Source organism: Cherax quadricarinatus, chromosome 59 (genome assembly GCF_038502225.1).
Source record: "Cherax quadricarinatus isolate ZL_2023a chromosome 59, ASM3850222v1, whole genome shotgun sequence".
In the NCBI taxonomy this organism is placed as follows: Eukaryota; Metazoa; Arthropoda; class Malacostraca; order Decapoda; family Parastacidae; genus Cherax; species Cherax quadricarinatus.
This window is the reverse complement of record NC_091350.1, coordinates 7,611,985-7,628,601: the sequence shown is the minus strand read 5'-3', so window position 1 is coordinate 7,628,601 and position 16,617 is coordinate 7,611,985. Positions and strand designations below refer to the sequence as shown.

General features: G+C 40.3%; 1 protein-coding gene across 2 annotated transcripts in view; it reads right to left on the bottom strand.

Moving 5' to 3' along the window:
- Positions 1 to 16,617, bottom strand: part of LOC128698710 (protogenin) — an 865,689-nt gene that overhangs the window by 243,505 nt on the left and 605,567 nt on the right. Inside the window, exons 3-5 of one of the 2 annotated variants that reach the window (XM_070097691.1) lie at positions 13,451 to 13,653; positions 11,865 to 11,970; positions 8,774 to 8,976 (exon numbers count right to left, since the gene is read on the bottom strand). In XM_070097691.1, the coding sequence (XP_069953792.1) occupies positions 8,774 to 8,976; positions 11,865 to 11,970; positions 13,451 to 13,653 (512 nt within the window). Of the gene's footprint in view, positions 1 to 8,773; positions 8,977 to 11,864; positions 11,971 to 12,143; positions 12,647 to 13,450; positions 13,654 to 16,617 lie in introns of those variants that run through there. The other variant, XM_070097692.1, reaches the window with a different exon arrangement.

The window sequence follows — 16,617 nt, the reverse complement described above, 5'->3', positions numbered from 1 at the left end:
GGTTTACTTGGTCCCACTTTATGTTCTTGTTATTGAAGTTGAATTTGGTGAATGCGCGCATACATGTCTGAACCTCGATTATGTTGTGATCTGAGTATATTGTTTTTGATATGGTGACATTTCGTATCAGATCATCATTGTTAGTGAATATATCCAGTTGTTAAATATGATTGTTCCGGGTATTATATCTGGTTGTCATTATTTAATATGGGTATCTGTAAAAGCTGTAAACATTGTTTCGGACTCTTGAAACCCATTAAAGATATATCATCCATACAGAGCCAAGCACTGGCTGTCTGCAGTCTAACATGACTTCTAGGTGGTCATACATTCTTATCATTCTTTTATACTTCCTGGTACTAACACAATCTCTCTTTAATGGGAAGAGGTATGTACAAAGGGAGGGTGGGTGAGAGGAGTGGAGTAGTGGAGGTAAGGGAAAATGGAGCATGGGTAATGGGAGGAGGGGGGTGATGGGAAGGAAAATGGGAGAGGGTCTGTTGCTGGTGGTGGCCCTCTTGCCGGTATATTCATAAAGATACTTGTCCAGTTTCCTCCTGAAGACTTCTACATTTGTCCCAGCAGTGTTTCTGGTAAGATATTGAATAATCTGAGCCCTCGGATGTTGGAACAATGTTCTCTTATTGTGTCCCCCGCACCCCTGCTTTTCAATGAGTTTATTTTACACTTCCTCCAATCTCTCTCATTCCAGTATGATTTTATGGCAGTGTGCAGGTTTAGGACCAGATCCTCTGATACTTTTCAGGAACATATCATGTATCTTTCTCTCTCCTCTGCTCCACTGACTACAAAATTAGGACTTTAAGGCAATCCCAAATAATTTAAACACTTTAATGGCTCTATGCCAGTCATAAATGAGCTCTGTATTTGTTACAACTCCTATATCTTTCCTGCCCTGAACAGGAATATCAACACTGAGCAATATTCTAAACGGGAGAGCACAAGTGATTTGAAAACTGTCACCACTGTTACCATTTCTCATTTTGATAGTTCTCATTATTCACCCCATCATCTTTCTGGCTGTCATAACATTGGGCTTGTTGTTCTTTGAAAGAAATGTCAGCTAACATAATTACTCCCAGGTCTTTCACGTGTTCCTTTTGTTCTATTTGATGATCCTCTTGAGTTCTATACATAATGTCCCTTTTGAGTTCTTAATTCTTTCCATACCTAAGCAGCTGGAGCTTATCACCACTGAATATCATGTTGCTCTCCAAAGCTTCCTGAAAATTTTCAGTATCTTCTATTGAGGTGACTTTCATGCTTATTTTAGTGTCATCGAGATGCAAATTGTGATACAAAACTTTGATGGGTATTTTTATCTGTCTGCTATGAGAATAAGAAATAGCAGAGGTGCCAGGACAGTGCCTTGGGCACTGAAATTTTTACCTCATTGATGCTGGATTTTGCTCTATTTACTATTACTTATTGTGTTATGTGTGTTAGAAACTTAAATTCATCTGCCTACCTTCCCTGTTATGCCCATGGCCCTCATTTTGTAAGCAATCACTCCATGGTTGCATATGTCAAATGCCTGTGTAAAATCTGTGTATTACCTCTGCATTTTGGCTTTCTTCCAATGCCTCTATAATTCTGTCACAGTGGTTCAGCAATTGTGACAGGCATGATTGTTCAGTTCTAACACTGCATTGGTTTGGGTTGTACAGATTGAGTGGGGTTAATAGGAAAGGAAACAAGGAGGGGCATGGGTAGGGATAATGGTGTGTGGGGTTAATAGGGGGTGGTTGCCAGACCGGTGACAATATGACCTCATATGTATGGTAATGTTGTGACATATGCTGCTCCCCATCCATACCACCCACCCTGCCCCACCCTGCAAAAACCACCCTGTCCATGCCATTGAAGAAATATCTGGTTACCTTACCTTTGATATACTTTTGTTAAGTTCCAAGAACTTTTCTACTCCCAGAGCCCAGAACCCAGCCCTGGGCTACTTTCCAGGTATATATTATCATGTATCTCTCCTCTGTTCCACTGAGTACATATTGAAGAATTTAAGGTGTTCCCAGTAACTGAAAGGCTTTATTGGCTCTGTGCAGGCTGCAAATGATCTCTGTATCTGTTCCAGCTCTAATACTTCTCCTGCCCTGAATAGGGATGTCAGCACCGAGTAATATTCCATACAAGAGAGCACAAGCAATTTGAAGTGTCACCACTGGCACCATTTTCCTTGTCTTGAAAGTTCTCATTATCCATCTTGTCATCTTCCTGACTTGTTTAGTGATTCCAAGTTAGGACATTAACAATAGAAGAGTACAGCAGATGCGGTAGGGAACATCCCAGTAGGCTTGTCAGATAAACAATCTTGTAAAAACAAATTATCAAGAGTAATAAAATTACCTCAAGTCAGCACATAGTGTAACCAAGTTAATTAAAAAATACCAGAGCTCTTATTTTTTTTTAACCCCAGGTGTTTCTCATGGAAAGAGGGTTGGTGTGTTGCCAGAAGCATAATGACACCAGTTCTGATGGCCCTCTGAAATGCAACATCCTTACCTTTCCTTCAGAGTGCAGGCACTTTATTTCCCACCTTCAGGATTCAAGTTCAGCTAACCAGTTTTTCTCTGAATCCCTTCATAAATGATACCTAACTTATACTCCAACAGCATGTTAAAACATAAAAAACCCTTGCTTCCACTCTCGTCTAACACGTTCACACAATCCTTCCTAGGATGACCCCCACCCCTCCTTCCCTACACCCCAAATTTATACACCCTTCTAATTATCCTATTTTACTCCATCCTGTGTAAATGCCCAAACCACCTCAACAACTCCTCCTCAGACCTTTAAATAATACTTTATGGTAACCTTACACCTTCTAATCTTCAAGCTCCAAATTCTCTGTATAATGTTCATGCCACACATTCCTCTCAAACAACACATCTACACTGCCTCCAGTCTCCTCCTTGCTGCAACATTTGAAACCCATACTTCACACCCATATACAGTGTTGGTACCACAACTCTGGTACATTCCCCTTTTTTACTTCCATGAATAGTTCTCTAAGCACCACAGATGCCTCAATGCACCACTCGCCTGTTTGTCCCTCCTCAATTCCATGGTTCACTCATCTTTTACAGACCCATATACTGACAAGTCCACTTTCAAATTATGTGGTTATATGAATGGAGATGAATAGTTTTTGGGACCTGACAAGCTGTTGGAGTGTGAGCAGGATAATATTTTATGAAGGGATTTAGGGAAACTGGTTAGCCAGACTCAAGTCCTGGAGGTGGGAAGTACAATGCCTGCACTTTAAAGGAGGGGTTAGGGATACTGGCTATTTGGAGTGACATCTAAACTGTCTTATCTGAGTACTTTTGCAAAGACAGTGATTATGTATGAATGATGGTGAAAGTTTTGAACAATGATGAAAGCTTTTTCTTTCTTTTTGGGTCACCCTGCCTCGGTGGACGGCAGCTGACACGTTAAAAAAAAAATTTACTTACTCAATACTTCTTTCCTCCAACCTGATAAGTCAAGCTTTCACTATCTACATTTTTTGTTGTTCTCATCACCTTGCTCTTTCCTATGTTCACCTTTAATTTCCTTTGTTTAATAACATACCATCATAAATTCCTGCACCAGCCTTTGTAACTTCTCTTCAGGACTCTCTCACAAGAGCCCAGTCATTGGCAAAAAGCAACAATGACAACTCCCACTTTGCATCAATTTTTTTTTTAACACATCGGCCATCTCTAATTGAGGCACGGTGACCCAAAAAAGAAGTGAAAGCCTTTCTTCTTTTTCATACATTTAGTAATATATACAGGAAAAGTGATTACTAGCCCCTTGCTCCTGGTGTATCAAATTTCTCATCTTTTAATCTCACATCCCTCCCTAACACCAAAATGAGAATCTGGTACAGAACATAATGGTGTCAAACACAGCAAACTGACCACAACCTAACTAACGTTCAGACTTGTATACACACTTACCTTGGGCAGCCCAACAAAAGCACTCAAGAAAACATTTTCAAGAATTCAACTTCATCAACAGAATAACTAGGATTAAATAAATCATGACCTTAATAAAATAGGCTGGCAAGATAATATGAGTAATATGAATTTTAACCAGTGTCTTGAGAGGATGAGTACAGTATGCTCAAGACACATTAGTGAGAAAAAAGGAGACAAGATGAAAGAGAGAGGGGGGGGGATGGGGTACACGTCCTCTACAAGTGAAGATGAAGAACTGCTATTCTCTGGGTTTTATTTATTAAGAAATTAAATATCCACCTGCCTACTTTTCCAGCTATTCCTTGTGCATGCATTTTATGCGCTGTCATACCGTAGTCACACTTGTCGAAGGCTTTTGCAAAATCAGTTTCCACCACAGAATTTACCTCATCTTCCAGAACCATGTTGTAATAGTCTAGCAATTGTGAAAGGCAGAAGAGTAATTATTATTATTCTATGTAATTGGCAATCACACTTCTTAGGACCCATTCAAAGATTTTGATGTGCAAAGGTAACAATAATGGTTCATAGGTTTTTGCAACTGCTTTACTGCCAACTTTGTGAAGTGGAGCAATATTAGAGTTTTTTAACCCTTTGAGGGTTTTCGTCGTACTAGTACGTCTTACGCGTAGGGGTTTTTGACGTACTAGTACTCATAAATTCTAGCGGCCTCAAATCTAGTGGGAGAAAGCTGGTAGGCCTTCATATGAAAGAATGGGTCTATGTGGTCAGTGTGCACAGTCTAAAAAAAATCCTGCAGCACACAGTGCATAATGAGAAAAAAAAAACTTTGACCATTTTTTTTAATAAATCAGCGACTTTGCAGTGTATTTTCGTATGGTATTTATTGTTGTATTCTAGTTTTCTTGGTCTCATTTTATAGAATGGAAGACATATTACAGAAATTGAGATGATTTTGACTGGTTTTACAAAGAAAGGTGCCTTGAAATTGAGCTCAAAGTAGCAGAAATGTTCGATTTTTACCAAACTTCAAAAGTAAACAAATCGTGCCAAGCGTGCAATACACGTCAACTGGTGAGTCTAATATTCTTTCACAAGTGCACCAATAATATTTATACCATTTTTTACACTAATGCAGTAGTCTGCATAAAAGTAAATCTTATATTTTTTGTGAAAATAAAAATTCAAAGTGGAAAGCAAAAGAATATAAGAGGGGCCTTGAGACGTGACTAATGACCAGAGGAAATGTCATTTTAGTGCCAGGAATGTCTTTCTTGTTTATTCTGGACCCTATTCGGAAATTGGCATCTTTTGAAATTTGTGTGAAATTGGCAAAATTGCTAAATTCTGACCACTGTACTGGATAGTTGAATTTCATAAATGAGTGGTTTCTTGCACCCATTCGATAGAAAAAATGGAGTTCTAGCGAAATATTCATGTTTTTTGTCGACTAGTACAGTGAAATTGGTCGAAAATGGGGCTCAAAGTGGGCAAAATCGCCGATGCGTAAACATCGCCGAGACCGCTAACTTTGCGAGAGCATAATTCAGTACGATTTCTATCAAATTTCAAACTTTTGGTGTCTTTATGATCGGGAAAAGATTCTCTATCTTTTCATAAGAGAAAATTTTTTTTTTTTTTTTTAAATTTGGCCGACCCTGAGAACGAGTTTCGGAGAGGGCCTGTCGACCCTCAAAGGGTTAATAACAGTGGGATGACAACTTTGTCCAGACTCCTCAAATGAATGCTAAAAAGCCAAGATACTGGTTTCTTGCAATTTTTGATGATAGAATTCCATAAGTCTGAGTCCAGGGCAGAATGCATATGCATGCTGTCCATGACTTTTTATAAATAAACTGTGAATAAGGCTACATCAAAAATTATGGAAAAACACATGCACAACAGGAATCGTTATTGTTGAAATGTTTTGCCTGCTCTGCAAGCTTCATCTGTTGAATTACAGAGATGAATCATGCTCCTGGACACATCAGTGTTGGTAGATGAAGTAGAGAGGTAGCCTGATGAACTCTGCTGTGCAGGTAAAACATTAAATTAACTAAAGCCTCCTAGTGTTGCTCATGTGTCCTACTTATCAATGTGTCAGCATTGTATACCACTTACAGATGATCAGAAACTGTTGAGATGATGGCTGTGTTCTGAGTCTCATTCAAATAAAACTCATTTGGGTCATTGATCAGTAGATTGATAAGTCATTCTCTGAATACAAACTCATATTGTGAATTCAGTAATTTGCATAACACATGGAATTTCAATAACTGCACAATCCAGGGCAATGTGGATTTAGAGCATGTCATTCCTGCCTCCCGCAATTACCTGGAGTTTACCTGGAGAGAGTTCCGGGGGTCAACGCCCCCGCGGCCCGGTCTGTGACCAGTATTACTACATGGAGTATTACTACATGGTCTTGGATGCATTGGAAGACAAGCTGAATTCTCTACTTTATCAGCCCCATTTAAGGCAAGTGAAACTGCATATCTTGATAATGTACAGACAACCTTCACTGGAAAATTCTACAGGGTAGTGGTACTAATTCTGCACACAAAATCCCTCCCTACAAAAGCAAGAAGCCTGACAGTCAGTTTGAAATACCACAATAAAAAGCATGAAGTGTAATGAGCACTCTAAGAGGTAACTTCATGTGTGTAAAGAAGTCAAAGACTTCAACAATTTCCCTTCATACATAAAAGACATTAGTAACAAGATCCCTAGATGTTTTGATGTTTTCAAGAGAGAATTTAGCAAGTTCCTCAAGTTGGTTCCTGATCAGCCAAGCTGTAGTACATACATTTGACAGTGTACAGATAGCAGCAACAACCTGGTTGATCATGCCATCCACTGGGAAGCTTAATCTGGAACCAAGCCGTGGGGGGCACTGACCCCTGAAACACTTTTTGGGTAATCTCCAGATACACAAACCTTGCAGAAGACTTCAACAGTATACAATAATAGCACAAAAAAAAGGTGTGCAAAAAGAATAACTAGATAGTGAGCAAATAATTTTTTAATTTCTATCAAATGGGAAGCAAAGAGACAAAGCTCTATATCTCAAGTACATCTCTTAATTTTATGTGGAAAAAAGACACTTATGTACAGTTCAGGACATTTATTTAGAAGAAAATGGCTTCTTCAGTCCTAATTAGGATAGCAGAAGCCACTCAGGAGAAATGCTTCCTCTAATAAATATCCTGAACAGCACACAGTGTCTTTTTCCACATTTTATCGGTATCACCACACCATGTTTATACCCATCATAGACAATAATAATAGTACTGCATTGTATCATCACTTACAAACATGGTTAGAATCTGTATAAGAAAAGAATACATTGATGCAACAAATGAAGCTGATATAAACCAGGTTTTGCTGTGGGACACAGAAAACTGCACAATTAGTAAGTTATTCAGGTACAGGTACACATAAATATGGTTAAATTATCATGCATAACAGCATATGTGTAGATTACCTGGGATAACCCAAGAAAAGAGTCAGACAAAGTGACTTATTTCCAATGGGGTCTTTGATACTCAATGAGGACAAATTTAAGTTACTCAAAAAAAAAAAAAAAGTGAAAAATAAAAAACTGGAATGGAATACAAAATACTATCATTCAACAAAGCAGAAAAGTAATGTTGGGAACTTAAAAGGATAATATCAGCAGGTCGTGTGTTTGAGAATCAACTACAGGCTGACCACATGTAGGTAAATTTACCTACCTATAATTTGCATGTGGTCATTGTCTTTGCAACCCAGTCCCAGACCAGACCTCCTTGCTGATTACTTGATCAATCTGGCTGATGATGCTAGCAGCACACAGTCCAACAGGCACCATGACCTGGCTGCGAGTTGGTTTGAATTTATTTTATATCACATTCCCATTTTTAATTCATTAACTTTTCCACTGTGAAATACAGTAACTGAAATTTGTCCTCATTGAAAATTATATTTGCCTGTATTAACTTGTCTGTCACCAGCTTGAAGACTCCTCTACCCCAAAGTCCAGACTGAGGCTAGCTTCCCTGTTTACCTCTTGGTCACCCAGACTGTGTTAGCAATGCTCAGGCCCACATAGCCATCACAACCTGGCTGATCCAGCACTTCTAGAAGAAGGCTGACTAGCTTCTTCAAAACTTCTTTGTTTTGGTCATATCATTCATATGTCGAAGAATCTTGGCCCACAGACATTAATGCAGTGCTCTCTAACTGTACCCATGGCCTCCCTGTTCTTCACTGCATTTATTCCACATTTTATCCTACAATTTTTACTTCAGTAAGTCGCTATAACAGTGCACAGGTTAGGAACCATGCCCTCAAGTATGTTATATGTAAATACTGTATTATTATCAAGTACTGTATCTCTCTCTTCTCCATTCCAAAGACAACAATAGTTTAGATGTTTCACTGATTCTTGGTGGGCAATATGCAACCTCTGTACATTTTCCAGCTTCATTACCTCTCTCTCTCTGCTCACTGAGAGATCCCTTTGTGTATCAGCTGGGAGATTTGCTGTGTAATCCTTAGATGCCACTTTCCTGTAAATTTTAATATCTGCAAAGGGTAATGCACTGCTATGATTTATGTCTATGTCAAATACCGGAAGGATCCTTAAAGAACAGATCTTTTCCCTGTGGCAGTTCTTTATTTTATTTAGTGTAGGAAGGTGTGGCGAGTAGGCAATATGGTAAAGAGATTGGGTAATAATTTGTGGCAACTAGGTAATGAGGTGTGTTAGCTGTGTAATTTGGCATGGTGATTGGGTAATAGTGTGGTGATTGGGTAACGAGGTATCTCACCTTGGTGATGTTGAGGTGCCCCGCCTGGGTGAGCAAGTGACGGCGGTCGAGCACAGAGACATTGTTACGTAGCCATGTGACATTGAACCAGTCAGTGGCAGGAATGGTGGTAGCCAGGGCACACTCCAGCACCACATTCGAACCCCTCGCTGCCCACACAGTCCACTCCGATCCAACACCATCAGACCATGAACCAGATATGCCTGAAATACAAAAATATTATAGCAATCTCTAATTACAATATGTACATATGAAAAATTATGCACTATTACAAATTGTTTGTGCAAACACAATGTATAAAACAATGTAAACAGTAAGCACAAGCAAAAGAACCTTTGTTTGATTCTCAGGCAGGACAAAACATATGGACAAGTCACATTACACCTACAGCCTCTTTTCATGTAAGAGTTATTAAGCATCCTAAGGCCCCCATTGTAAATAAGCCAGGAACCTCAAGGAGGTTGAGAGGACCTGACCAACAACTGTGTGGCTTACTTGAGAAATCTTGGGTGTATTGTAATGTGGCTTGTTCAATATAATTTTTGATGAGTGTTGTTGTGTTTTAGGAGCAGATTTGAGAACTGTAAATTTCTTCTTTCTTTCTTTCAACACACCAGCCGTATCCCACCGAGGCAGGGTGGCCCAAAAGGAAAAACGAAAGTTTCTCCTTTTACATTTAGTAATATATACAGGAGAAGGGGTTACTAGCCCCTTGCCCCTGGCATTTTAGTTGCCTCTTACAACACACATGGCTTACGGAGGAAGAATTCTGTTCCACTTCCCCATGGAGATAAGAGGAAATAAACAAGAACAAGAACTAGAAAGAAAATGGCAGAAAACCCAGAAGGATGTGTATATATATGCTTGTACATGTGTGTATAGTGTGACCTAAGTGTAAGTAGAAGTAGCAAGACGTACCTGTAATCTTGCATATTTATGAGACAGACAAAAGACACCAGCAATCCTACCATCATGTAAAACAATTACAGGCTTTCGTTTTACACTCACTTGGCAGGACGGTAGTACCTCCCTGGGTGGTTGCTGTCTACCAACCTACTACCTACAACTATAAATTTACAGGTTTGAATTCTCTGGAAGAACAATGAAAACTAAAAATTTGTATGGATATAGAATTTAAGTGTAACAATGATTTAAAAGTGGCTGGCAGTCAGCTCAACTGCTTGAGCTGCCTACCACCTCCTCACTTCTAGAATTGTTTTTTTTTCCAATAAGACCGCCATCTCCCACTGATGCAGGGTGACCCAAAAAGAAAGAAAATCCCCAAAAAGAAAATACTTTCAACATCATTCAACATTTTCACCTCACTCACACATAATCACTGTCTTTGCAGAGGCACCCAGATACAACAGTTTAGAAGCATATATAACATACCCCTCCAAACTGCCAATATCCCAAACCCCTCCTTTAAAGTGCTGGCATTGTACAAAAAATGCATGTAGTACTATTTAGAAAAATATGTTCTTTCAAAATGAGAGTTTTGTTCATTATTTCCCCACATGGGAGTAACTAACAATACATGACCTCTCACAGTTAAATGATGATTGACTTCTCATAATCCATGACTGATTTCTAAAATAGTTTGTGACAGAACCAATTAGAAGAAATGGCCTGCTGGATATTTTTCTGGCAAACATGTAAACCCTGGTTAAAAACTTGAGTTCAATGAAGAGCTTGGAACAAGTAACCACAAAACAACTTACTGTATTTTCCGGCAAATAAGATGCGCCTTTTTCCCACAAAAAGACTTGGAAAATCAGCCTGTGCCTTATATGCTCAAGGTCAGGATTAAAGGTAGGCTTTAGGTTATGCTTTTTATAAAGTAAGAGGGTAATTAACTCTTGAATATAATTACTGATTTACCATTATGCTTCTTCTGTTGTGTGCCTTATATGCCAAAAAATATGGCATATAGGGAGCACAACATTTGAATATCAATGCAGTTAATGTCCCTGATTTTTGTACTGTGGGCAATATGGGGTTAAGGGGCCACCTAGCTAGTCTAGACAGGGTTAACTTGGCTAGGGATTATTGGGAGGGAGACCTGGAAAATGGTGGTGGACATAGTTGCCAATATGACATTTCCCAATTACTGTACAGAAAACAACATTCATCACTGTGCGACAAAAATCCTTCACTTAAAACCAACCCAAAGTGATCAAGGCCACTTAAACTTTCTTAACTCTCTCTTCCTGTCTATCCACAATCTCTCTCATTACTCTCTCCTTCCCAAATCCTTCCCTTCCCATTTCTTGCCATCAATTTTATGGCCTAACACCCCCCTCCCCTCCAAAAAAAAAAATGTGTAAGTCAGGAGTGAGACAACACTGTGTGCACCTTCATCTACAGTTAGTTTAGTTTAATATGTTATTATGCACCCCATACCCATCTTGTGGGCAGTAGTCAAAAGATTACAGAGGTACATAATGGGTCCAGGGACTGGACCCCAAAGTTATGATAGCTGAACTAGTTACAAAGGTAATGAACTCCAGGTAGATCTGGTCACAATCATGGCAAGTAACAAAGGTAATGAACTTCAGGTTCCATCTACAGAGTGTGGGTTAGTTGTAACCTCTCTTAGTGAAGTGTTAATGACTGCTTCTTATTTTTACTGAAATAAAGTCCATTATTCTGGAAGCAGTATGACAGCTACTGCATGATGACTGTCAGACATTGATCTCATCTGTTACACTGGCTTAGACCCATACTTCATAGGTAACCGCCTGATCAATCAGGCTGATGTCAGTTACAGTCCACAGGCCTACACAGCCATTACAATCTGGATAATACTGCATTTTTTGCATGGTTTGATACAGTTTCCTCTTGAAAGCATCTAACGTTGTTCCAGTAATTCTTTTTACTTCTGTTGCTAGAAAGCTGAAGAGTCATGGACCACAGATGTTGACACTACTCTAATTATGCCTGTTACATCCTTGCTCTTCACTGGGTAAATTCTGTATCTTTTTCCCTGTACCTATTTCTCCAGTAAGTGCCTATGATATTTTTTTACTGGGTTTATTTTACACTACCTCTGATACGTCAGTGCAGTGAGTGGTGTGTGCGGTATACTTACTGGCTAACCGGAGTTTGATGGGAGGGCCTGTGATGACCCCCATGCGAGTAGTGACCAGGCACCTGTACTCCCCCTCGTCACTAGTACCTGACCGACGGTGGACAATCTGAAACACAAAAGCCTCATTACATTACTGTAAAAAAATGAAGGATCTAGGAGTATCACATCTAATATATCCCATGAAGGGTACATGTGAGGCTAGCAAATATCACAACAGCCTTCAGGAATCTCAACAGAGTCGCATATACCAATCTTGTATAATTCTGTATATAACTTAACTCAGGCCCATCTTAGAGCATGCAGCACCAGCCTGCAACTTGATTAAGCAGGTTCAAAAACTTGAAAAAGAGCAGTACACTCATTGGTACTCTCATACAAATTCTAATATCGTCTGCAAAGGATATGTTGTTATTATTGTTCCTCTCTATGTGGGATATAAGAAAGAGAAAGTAGGATGAGTACTGTTCATTAGGTTATGTCAGAAATTTTGGTGATGATGAGTTTTGGGTCTTCTCCATGAAAATTCCATTTCACATGTCAATATTTAGTCTGATTAATGCCTAACTAATCGGGCTGTGGTTCGTACACTGGCTGTGTACTGCCAGCATAACGGCCTGGTTGATCAGGCCTTGATCCACAAGAAGCTCTGGTCTAGGACTGGGTCGGTGGGCGTTGACCCCAACGATATGTTGGACTGGGTGCGACTGCCGCCAAACAGCCTTTATGATTAGGCCGTCAACTAGGTTTGGTCTGGAATCGGACTATTGGTATCACCACCCCCGCAATCGTCAAGAAACCTTCAGGTAACGGGTCTGACAAAGACCCACTGTGACCAATGTAATCCTGTTTGTGCTACCCCTCACTGGATGAGCTGTGAGTGCACAGTGAACTAACCGATCATATGAACCAAAGTCATTTAAATCGTTATAAAACAATTGCAAACAAACCACGGTATGGGTGGGGCTTGAACCCACTTGCCGTGAATTCAAGTCTCACCTATACCGTGGAAAGTCATTTAAAGTTTGCTCTTAGATAGTGGCTTATTTGTATACAAGTTGTGAATGCAATAATACACCAATAATCCTTGATTATTCGCTTTCCCTTTATCTAATAAGTACTTCTTTCTCCAAATAAGTAATACATAAGAACATAAGAAAGGAGGAACACTGCAGCAGGCCTGTTGGCCCATACTGGGCAAGTCCTTCACAAATCCAACCCACTTTAGTTCTACCCTAACAATAAGCTCTGATAAATTCACTAACTCACGTGCAAGTCCCACTCAAATCCAACCCCCTCATGTATTTATCCAACCTATATTTGAAAGCACCCAAGGTTTTAGCTTCAATCACCCTACTAGGCAGACTGTTCCACTCATCAACTACCCTATTTCCAAACCAATACTTTCCTATATCCTTTCTATATCTAAACTTATCTAAACTAATAAGACAGTTAATAAGCCCCAGTGATTTGTCAGCATCTGAAGACTCCCTTGAGTACTACACAACTGGGTAATAAGGTGGTGATTGGGTAATAACGTGTGGTGATATCGTAATGAATTGCGATGACTGGGTAACGACGTGTCTCACCTTGGTGATATTGAGGTGCCCCGCCTGGGTGAGCAGGTGACGGCGGTCGAGCACAGAGACGTTGTTACGAAGCCATGTGACGTTGAGCCAGTCATGGGCAGGGATGGTGGTAGCCAGGGCACACTCCAGCACCACGTTCGAACCCCGAGACGTCCACACACTCCACCCAGACCCAACACCGTCAGACCATGAACCAGATATGCCTGAAACACAAAAACTTTTTAATAATATCAATTTATAATACATGACCCCTCCCCCCTCCCCAAACAAAAAACATGCACTGCCATAAATTGTTAGTAGATACTCAATACATAAACAATAAACACTTCCCAAGGAACCAACGTTCGATTCTCGTGTGGGACGAAGTGTATGGGAAGGTCACCTTACACCTGCTGTCCCTGTTCACCTAGCAGTAAGTAGGTACCTGGGTGTTAGTCAACTGCTGTGGGTCGCATCCTGGGGAAGAATCTGAAGATTAAAATGGAAATACGCCAAAGATCCAACATTAGTTAAGGACCCTAATGGAAATAAATGGTATAAAATACCGACACAATGGCAATATAAACACAAATGCAGTATAATGTGATCCTTTATTGACTACGTTTCGCCCACACAGTGGGCTTTTTCAAGTCACAAACAGAACTGTTTGTGACTTGAAAAAGCCCACTGTGTGGGCGAAACGTAGTCAATAAAGGATCACATTATACTGCATTTGTGTTTATATTGCCAAGGACCCTAATGTTAATAAGTCAAAGACCACAATGTTAATAAGTCATAAGACCACAATGTTAAAAGTCATAAGACACAATGTTATTAAAGTCATAAGACACGATGTTAATAAGTCATAAAATAAAATAAGGTCAATGAGTCAATACGTACAACTGGAAAAGTAGGAAAAAGTATATATATATATATATATATATATATATATATATATATATATATATATATATATATATATATATATATATATATATTTGACGAATATAACACAAATCATGGTGGTAAACAAAGGAAAATCTAGCCGTAGCAAAGTAAAAAAAAAAATACAAAATCAGTAGGTGGAGGCAGTGTCGTGGCGTCTTTACTGTCTTTCATGGTCATGGCAGACACAGATAACAACACAAGTCAAAGCTTCGTATCATCCTTGGTGGCCGATACCAAGGTAAGAATGAAAGTTGCCTTGGAGTCAGTTCCTAATTAGTCGGAATGCGTTGCGACGCACGTTGGGTTGCGTGTGGCCTTGGTCATCAGTCCATGAACCAGGAGACCTGGTCTAGAACCTAAGACTGGGACCGTCTGCAAAACAGGGGTACACACTAACCACTCTTCGACCTGGGGGTTGATATATTTTATTTTTTTCTTTCCAAACTGGATACAGAGTGCTTTAAGAAACCAACCGTAGGCCAGCAACTCCCCAAGCGGGAGCCACGGGAAACATACTGGGTAGGTGCACTGTCTACACAGATACTCAAGTGTACAAGTAGAGCAAGAAACTTGCTTCATCTACTTCCTGGGAACCCGAGACTGGCCTGCTTATACGATCTCCCTAAGACACACAAGCCAAGGATAGCACTTAGACTCATCACTTCAAGTATGAGTAGTGCCCCACACCAGCTTGCAGTACTCTCCAACCACCTCTCCAAGATGTTGAGAGACGTCAGTCCTACCTACCTCACACACTCAGGGAACGTTGTGGCCACGATTAGAGACATTAATGTGAGGAACAAGAAGTTCACTAGTTACAGCGTCACTTCTCTATTCACCAGGGTCCTCAAACACCAAACTATTATTATACTTCAACGCAAACTTACTGACGACTAACACCTCGAAGAACAAAAGGGCACAATACCGTCAGTGGAACCATACACAAATAACTCGCACACAGAGAGAGAACCTACGACAATGTTTCGGTCCTACTTGGACCGGAACGTTATAAGGCCTTGATATAAGACCAAATAAGGGCCAAAGATTCCGTGTATGTCACTGAGTTTTTCATTACCTTCAATCACGGTGCAAAATGACTAGTTAAAAGCACGGGCTTGATGAATACACGGAAAGACAACTCAATAAGTGTGTGGGGACCAAGACTCATCAACACCCTCCCTGAATAAACTTGATAAGTTCCTCAAGTTAGGTTTTAATCAGCCGGGCTGTAGTGCATACGTTAGTCTGACCTGACCAGGGTGTTGGTGCCAGCTGCATGCTGGCACCAACAGCCTGGTCAATTAGGACAGCAACCGAGAGGCCTGAGCGGGGCCTACTAGAAAAAAGTCAGGCTCATAAGGTGAACCAGTATTTAACAATGAAGTTGTAGAGGATTTGGAAAGATGCAGGAGTTGAAAGTATGGTTATCTGTACCATATGTTGAGTCTCTCGCTTTCAAATGGAGTAATTTGAGTGTGCAGGTTTCAGAATATTCCAGGTGTAAATTATGATGCATCTTTCTTCCCTACGTTCCTAGGAGTACTGTTCCGATGGATTTCGAAAGTTTTCCTACTCCCAGAGCATGGCCACGGGCCACGTTTGTTTGATGCTTGCCTGCTCAATCAGGCTGGTGCTGCTTTCGGCCTGCTGGCCCACATATCCATCAGAGACTGGTTGATCTGGCCCATTCTAGCCTCTAAAGCATTCACGGTAATTCAGGTGCCTGACTGAAATTAAAAGAGCAATGAATGTTCTCTGTACGTAAGGCAGTTTCATCTGCCTTAAAGGAGACTGTTAGTATACAGCATTATTCCCATAGTTTGATTGCTAACGCACTCAGTTCACACACTGAAGTCCGTGGTTTAATCCTCGGTACGGATGGAAAACATTAAGACGTGTTTCCTTAAGACACCTACTATCCCTGTTCATATGTTAGTAAAATAGGTACTTGGGTGTTAATGGACTGGTGTGTGTCGCGTCCTGGGGACAAAACTGACCTAATCTGCCCGTAACGCTCTGCATAACAAGGGGCTTTCTATATACACAAATAACCCGCACATAAAAGACAAGCTCACGACGACGTTTCGGTCCGACTTGGACCATTGACAAAGTCACACTAACAGAGGAGGAGGAGGACGGCTATATATAGGCAGGAAGAGGTGGAGGTAGTAGTAGTGGTAGTAGTAGTAGTAGTAGTAGTACAAGAATTGTATATAATACCGACAGGATGAAATGACACA